The 7,744-nt window shown below is 44.0% G+C and overlaps 1 protein-coding gene across 1 annotated transcript; it reads left to right on the forward strand.

The window, feature by feature from the left end:
- Positions 1-1,880: 1,880 nt before the first annotated feature.
- On the forward strand, positions 1,881-5,958 carry TMEM207 (transmembrane protein 207). Its single transcript, XM_050308426.1, has 5 exons — positions 1,881-1,964; positions 3,787-3,824; positions 4,239-4,283; positions 4,731-4,873; positions 5,810-5,958. The coding sequence occupies exons 1-5, from the start codon at positions 1,890-1,892 to the stop codon at positions 5,956-5,958; spliced, it is 450 nt and encodes a 149-aa protein (XP_050164383.1). The 5' UTR covers positions 1,881-1,889.
- The last annotated feature ends 1,786 nt before the right edge of the window (positions 5,959-7,744 follow it).

Genomic DNA, 7,744 nt, shown 5'->3' on the forward strand with positions numbered 1-7,744 from the left:
AGCTCCTCTGGGTTTTTGGTGTCTGGTCCTGAATGCCTTAGAGCAAGTGTTGGGGGCTCTTTATGATATTCATGTATTCAAGCTGCTCAGCTGCTCATGGACAGGGAGAGTTTTCTGCTGAAGCAGCAGCTCTTTTCAATATAGGGATCATGCCTGAAGCAAAAGACAGGGCTATTCATGGACCCCCTTTAAGCCAGCACTCTCCTCTTGACATCATTACAGAAAATGCAGGGACAGGCTTCACAAATTGCCATCATAACTTGAAACCTCTGCATGGGACCAACCAGCAGAAAACATCAAAGTTTGCCTCGAAACCAGGAAGCTGAGCAGTGGCAGAATTCAATCCTTTCCCTTTTTTTTCTATAAACAGACCCAGAACAGATGCTATGTGTTATTTTTCAGTACCAGGAGCCCATTGGGATACCTGCCCCCCAAAATACTGGGCATGATCCATTTGGTGGCTCTAAATTGGAAGTATCCTTGGTGCTGGTGCTAGGGAAGTAATTGTGAGAGGAAGAAATCTGAAATTAGTTCAATGATGGATGATCTCTTTGAAGCCTGAAATTGTAAGAGTCACACCATTTCCAGCAAGGCTGTGCACATTTTTATACTGCAGGAGCTTTTTCTTTTAAGAAAACAGCTAAGAAATTGGTTTGGCAATTTATTGTTGAACAACACTGAAAAGGATTGGTCTGAAGCAAGACAGCACGTTCAGACCACTTCTTTTGCATAGCACATGCACTTAGCGAAATCATGAGAGATGCTTTCTCAGAGGGCGTAGTTTCAGAGGCTCACCTTTCATTAGTACTGAGCTGAAAGTAAACATTCGAGAACACCATGGCTTGGCCTAGGTTTATGCAAAACTTGAACATTAAATAACAAACCCTGGTTGAGTATGTATATCACAGTTGGTTAGACTTCTTGACCTTTCAGCTGAAGCAAAGCCACAGAGGTACATCTCCAGAGCAGCTCAGCTTTGTCAATCATTACGGAAGTAATGGCATCACAACATAATGTTTAACTCTGGAGTGAGGACTAAACAAATTCATGGCAACACCCTTTGTGTTAAATCTGGAACAACTGTAGTTAATGGTGCATTTCAGCCACGGGCTGTAAACTCCAGTGACAACCTATTACTGACTGCTGAACAAACCAGGATTGTCCATTCTGAGGGGATCAGAGCTCTGGTGCAAACCATCTTCCACCCCTGTTTAACCACATCACCTGGATGTATCTACAGGAATATAATCAGTCCTTATGAAACCACCAATGCACAATGAAATTTTATGTGCCTTGTGAGAATCACTGGGTATGTGTGGGTTTTTTTGGCTGCACTTTCCTAGCAAACCAAACTCTGGCAGCTGTATAACAGCAGTGAGGGTGCTGGTGGTGGTTGCCTCTGGCTGGGAAGGGTTTCCTTCAGCCTTGGTGCTCGTTTGAGGTGGTAGGCACAAGTGCATAGGACACGGTTGGAGGTAGCTTCCCTTTTTCTGTAATGCCAGTGCTCCGGCTGAAGGCAGCATGAAATGAAAGCATGGCCTCACGTGGACTCCAGTGACTCTTTGTTTGTAGCAGGTCCTGTAAAATGCAGACGTGGGTTAATATGGAACTAAGCTTCAGCAGCAGGAATTTGTGAACAGCTATGAAAATACCGAAACAACTGCAAGGTGCTGACCTTAAACCAGTGTTCTTTTAACTTCTAGTAGCTGATTGTGTCCATGCAAACCCAAATTCACTTCCTGGCTAGCGGTAAATTCTGAAGAGCAGGAAGCCATTGGGTAACAAGTTCTCTGGCTGAAGGCACAATGTGCAGAGTTTTAAAAGCACCAAATTACAGAGGATAAAACACTGCTGCAAACAAAGCTCTTCAAAAGTTTCTTGCACTGGTAATGTGGAGACCTGGAGCTTTGTGTTTCACTTCATGGATCACAGGAACTGGAGTTCTGTGTTTAACCTTCTTCCAGGTAACCAAACCCTTCATTGGGACCAGGCTGATTTTAGAGATTTTCTGGGGGAAAGATTTCAACTTTCATGGAATTTAGTCATCAGCCCTTTTTTTTTTTTTTTTTTTTGGTGAAGGTTTTTTTGAGGACCTGATGAATGTGGGGAGGATATAATGCTCACAATCGTTTCAATTAATGCAGAGAAAACATGACTGCCTTAATCCTTTATTCTGTCTACAGCTATTGAAATAGATGAGCTTGGGGCTTTAGCAGCAGGGGTGGGTGTTTGGCTGCTCTGACAGATTACTGCCTCAGAGCAGATGCACTTTGCTGCAGTTTAACTATGCTAAGGTGGCTCTGCTGAGGTAGTTTGAAAGATGATAAAAGAGAGTCCAGAGGATGTCATTCAGCCATGAAGAATACTCAGGGTACATGTAATCACAGCAACCACCTATCTGCTTTTGACCTGTTATTTTAATAATCAGTTGAAGTGCAAAAAAAAAAAAAAATTAAAATATTCTGCACCAGGTGACATGGCAAATTAGCTCAGTTTTAAAAGGACACGTCTGGAAGAGTTGAAGCTTCTGTCTTTTTCTCTATTCCTCATTTGTGTTTCAGCCACTCATTAAATTTCACAGATAGAGCTTTGTATGAAAGACTTACTATACCTAAAGATCTCTGGTGAAACTAGGGATGGAAAGGCAGTTTGTGCACAGGATCAGACACATTACAGAGATTTGTGAGGGGATTTCTTGCTGTTTACAGTGGCACAAGCTTTGCATAACAAAATCCCTCCAAAGAAGTCCCATTAATTAGAAATGTAAAATGAGATCTCTCAATTATACATTTATTTGATACAAATTTATAATTCAGAACAGAGCTTTTTAGTTGGACTCAAAGAAAGTCAGAAATCTCTACATGTTTTGGATATACACAGAGGGAAATCCAAACTAACGATTTACAAATTACATTCTAATACTTTTTTTCCCAATAAATAAAGAAATCTAAATTCCTCTATCTTGTTCATTCTGTTTCCCAGTGTTATTGCAATTCTATACCTCATCTGAATTTTTTGTAGCAACATTGGGCAACTGTTATAACACACCTAACACAAGTCAGCCAAAAACTCTATTGAATTTGATTCAATTATACTGATGAACCACTCTGGTTACTTTTTGCCCAGATAATCTGAAACTGAGGCTAAGATCAACAAGGCTTGCAAAAATAAACTTGCTTGAGCAGAGAGTAGAAAATATACCTGAAAAACAAGTTTCAGGTTCACGTATTTGCAGTACCTGAAACCTGACTCTGGGAATGATGCACCACCACTATCTGAAAACAGGGAAATGCTGGGTACAGCGCACATCTGGTCAAAAGAGCTCCTATTTACAGCTGCATTCACAATTAGCTGATGGAAAATGAGCCACAGATCAAGAATTTGGTCTTGGGACATTTTCAGCAGACATTTCTGAACAGCAAAGCCCAGTTCAGTAAACAGATCTCTGATTCCAGTGGGTGTTTCCCTACTCTTGTCTTTCCCTCTTTCACATCAAAAGGAATGTTTTCTCCTTGGCCTAGCTTTCATCTGCAAACTACTGAATTTATTGAGCTCTTGGTGATGTTATCTGCTGTTTTTCATATGAGCTGGCTAAGAGCAGAGACCCACAGGGGCAAGAGCTCAGCCCTATGGTCCCTAGGGAGAGGTCTGGTTTTCAACCCTGCAGGACCAGCACCTGGACGACTCTTCCTCTAGCACTTCCCACTCTAAGAACAGTAATTATACTGGTAAATTGTAAAAAACCAACACATATCTGTCCTCTCTGATTTACATGTGTGTTTTCAGTTGGCAGACTCTGAGTTGGACTGTGAGCTTGGCGAGAGGTGAGTGTGGCTTCATTCTCTTACCCACGGCTGCCCCCACCCTGGGCTCTCTCAGGGATGCCATGCTCCTGCCTGGCACACCAGCACAGCAGAGGAATGAACACTTCCAGGAAAGGGCCATTTAGAAGATTTTTTCCAAAGACGAAATGGAGATTGGCAACCCTTTAAGTTTTCAGCAAAAACACTGGTGGCGGATGCCAGTGTTGAAAGGCAAACCAGTTGCACTCTGCTTCGTGCATCATCTGCATCTGCTCCCATCTACATAGAGAAACTTTTAATAGGGCTCCCTCGATGGAGGAAAACTCTCAATCTTCTACTTTCTGATGACGCTTTTCTTTGTGTTGGTAGACGTGTTGGAGTGGGTACAGTCCTCTCACGCTGGACTGAAAGTCCCTTTTATTTTTCCCTTTTTAGGTGCGTCAGACAGAGCAATGAAAATTTTAGCAGCTGGTATGTATGGTAAGTTTCAGATCTGCTTTAGAGGGAAAAAAATGACAAATAATATTCTTTGATGGATATATAGAGAGAAAGGCATTGAGAGAGACTGATAGCTAGAGAGCATTGCTCCTGGGCTGTCCCTGTGTTCTGTCTTTACAAACTAATGGGAATCATTTATCCATATCCTCCTCACTGTACGCTGACAACTGAGCTGGGAAAAAACGATAGATGATTTCAGGGAGAAATATTTGAATTTCCAGCCAGCACTTGTCACTGAGCACTCAGGCCTGAGACATTGGTTTCTGGAGACTTTGATCATGTCCAGTGTGCTGGTGGGGAAACCGCAACATTTAATGGCTATTTGCAAAAGATGTTAATGAATATGTTAATTTGAAGACATGCAGCCATCTGTCGGTGCTGCCTGCAGATGGTAATGGTACTGTTCCTCCCCTGCTGCCTCTGCCTTAGGTTCTTGATGTTGTTTTTCCTGGCCTTGCTCCTGTCCTGTGGGATCTGCTGCTGCCTGCAGTGCTGGCTGAAACAGCGGAGCTGCCTCCCCCACCAACGCACCGTGGCTGTCTTCGCCCTCAGCAGCTCAGATACCTTTTGTGGTTAGTCCTGTCTCTGCCTGCTGCAAGGTCCTGGTGGGCTTCCTGTGGACCATCCATAACCCAGAAAGAGGTGGCCAGGCTTGAGTGGGAGCTGTTCTAGTGAACAGTGAGGTGCCCAGTTCAGGCTTCCTGGGGGCATGTTCAGATCATGGACTGGAGGGCTGAAGCCACATCCACTTTTCCCCAGTCCTACATTCAGCTGAACTTGGTGCAGTCCCTGTGTGTCCATATGTCCCAAAGGTGCGTAGCCAGACTCACACTGTGTGTGGGACTCTCTCCTTCAGTGCTGGGCACTCAGTGGCCCAACATGCAGACACAGGCGCTGGGGTCAGGCAGCCCTTTCCAGCATGTGTCCTGCATTTCTCACTCAGGCAAGACTTCACTGGTCTACCTTGTACCACCACAGTAGGCAGCTCAACTGGCTGATACACCCTGGGGTCTGTCAAAAGTTTATCTTGGTGGGTTTTGTTCATTGTGGTAGCCACCCTCAGCATTCCCCCAGGAGCACCCAGCCTTTTGAGGACTGGGCTATAATGACTATGTATAACACCCATAACTGACCTGGAGTATGGTCAGCAGCAGCATCAGGCTGGGCCAGACAACATTCCTCCAAGAAGAATTAATCTCATCCTGTTATTAGCCTAAGCCCTTCCCAGAGAATGTATTGAATGTATTACCTGCTTTCTAGGTGGTCATGGGCAGTGTCTTCACAGAGAGGACCCACCCCAAACCCACCCATATTCCTCTGTCCTGACTTCTTATATCTGGAGTTTGTGGTGAAAGGCTTTGTGACGCCATGCTTCAAAAATTACATCCATGCCTTTCTCGTTTCCAAGTGGTTTGGCAGCTCCTCCTGGGCTCATCCCTCTCACCCCCACACTTGCTCTTCATGCCTTGCCTGTCTGCTGCATGGTTGTGACTTTGCTTTTTCCCCAGCCAGTGAAGCATCCCAGTGCCCATTCTCTGGATCTCCGAACCCCTGCATGACTGCGGAGATGTCCTCCTCTTCCGCCCCACAGTTCAGCCTTGGGGGAACTGAGTTGCCTCCATCCTATGAGGATGTTATGAAGGAAAATAAGCTCTAGACACCACATGTTGGCTTGCAGTGATTCCACTTGGCTCTTCAAAGATCTTTCATCACACTACAGGAGTGTGAGAGCAAATCAGCCCTTACCACAGGCTGGCCAAAAGACTGAAAAGCAGCACATATTTCATCTGAACCTAAAAGAGGAGACTAAATACAACAGAATAAATGCCAAAAGCATGTGTTGAATCTGTCACAGGAGCTCAGCTTGACATTTTGATGGCTCTGGATTTCAAGAAGCTTCCTCAAAGACCTGTCTGTGTTTGGAGTTTCTGTCTCAGCCTCTAGATTTATCTCTCTAAGGCTGCTATAGCTGGTGCAGCCTCATGTGTTTTAGGACCGAATGTTGATAAATGACTTGATAGTTACTTCTCAAACTTGTGCTGCCTCCTTCACTCGGCGTGGTGCCAAGAAACACCCTCTGGCAAAGTCATGTTGTTCTAATACATTGTAATGCAATCATGCCACTCTGTGATGAAGGATCATTTGCCACATTTAAAATATTTAGCACGGCATATCAGATTTGTCTAGTGCAAAAGGACAGCAAATTTATGGCCAGGGAAGAGAAAACAAGAAACAGGGATTATGAGTAGCAGCAGTGGCAGGAGCTGGTTACAGAACACAGAAAAAAGTGAGTTTGCTCATCTGAGCTGTTCTTAATTCCATGGTGACTGTCTGCAGCTACTCTTGCTCTAGCACTGTAGACCAGCAGGCTTTGAATGGTCCAGGACATTTGTGGAATTTCCCCACAGACATGAATTAGGGGCTTAGGTATTTGATACTTAGCTACATAAATCTATTAGGATAAAGAATGTAATTTTCTTTGAAGTGATCGCTGCAGACAGAATGGAAAAATACTTTAAGAAGCCACCCAGACTGCCTTATGCCCAAGCAGGACCAGTGCTACATAAGTCGTTCCTAGGAGGTATTAGCCCAACTAGTTCTCAAATTACTGAGGAAAGATGCCAAATTTCCCCCTTAGCCATATTCCAGATAAAAGCAAAGATTTCCTTTTGTTTGTCATGGGCAGGTCACTGAAGGCTGAATTCAACCTGCCTGACCTCTCTGCCTCTGCTCTCTCAGTGGCAAAGGCTGGGGGGCTGCAGTCAGATCTCTCTCACTGCAAAAGGTAGATGTCACACCATACACTGCATGTCCACGGAGCCATGAGCTTATGGTCAAACTGGGCAGCTGGATCCATCTTGAATTAGTACCCCAAAAGGCTAATGGAAGCCCACAGCCTGGCCTATGGAGCAGCTCCCTACCTGTAGAGCAAAGTTAGTACCTCTTCCTGTGCTCAGAAAGAAAACTGGGAATATAAATCCACTAAGGGTTTTCAAGTGCTCACATATTCTCATAATGATCCTGTGTAAGTACTTTTGCCAGATAAAGAATTACAGCATATTTTGAGAGAAAATTCCTTACCAGCACCACTGCAAATTATCTCTCTAAAATCTTATTTTAGAAGCAGCTTTAATGTTTGACTCTTGTGTGAAAGGAAATAAATGTTGCTATAGCCAAATGAATGTTTGTGCCAGCAGGCTAAAGTATTACCGGGTTTATTAATAAAGAAAATTAGCAAGCACAGACTCAGCCAGGGGATAAGTCAAGCAAATCCTGAGTGTCCTTTTCCTGGCTGAACTTAGCAAGCATTGCAGGTAATCAGCACCTCTCAGGATCAGACCTTTTACATACATAACCACTACCCCTTCAATTTATGCCCTGAAGCATGAGATTTGATTATGTTTGTCACTTCAGCTTGCATAGCCTGTTAGTGGGCATTAAAT

Source organism: Myiozetetes cayanensis, unplaced genomic scaffold (genome assembly GCF_022539395.1).
Source record: "Myiozetetes cayanensis isolate MyiCay16 unplaced genomic scaffold, myiCay2020 scf13, whole genome shotgun sequence".
Classification (NCBI taxonomy): Eukaryota; Metazoa; Chordata; class Aves; order Passeriformes; family Tyrannidae; genus Myiozetetes; species Myiozetetes cayanensis.

What these genes read in the sequence shown, in the direction of transcription:
- TMEM207 (XM_050308426.1), top strand. Translation starts at nt 1,890, where the DNA reads ATGTGGAGACCTGGAGCTTTGTGTTTCACTTCATGGATCACAGGAACT. An exon ending in GACTGTGAGCTTGGCGAGAG is followed by an intron (nt 3,825 to 4,238) that starts GTGAGTGTGGCT and finishes TTCCCTTTTTAG; the next exon opens with GTGCGTCAGACAGAGCAATG. An exon ending in TTTAGCAGCTGGTATGTATG is followed by an intron (nt 4,284 to 4,730) that starts GTAAGTTTCAGA and finishes CCTCTGCCTTAG; the next exon opens with GTTCTTGATGTTGTTTTTCC.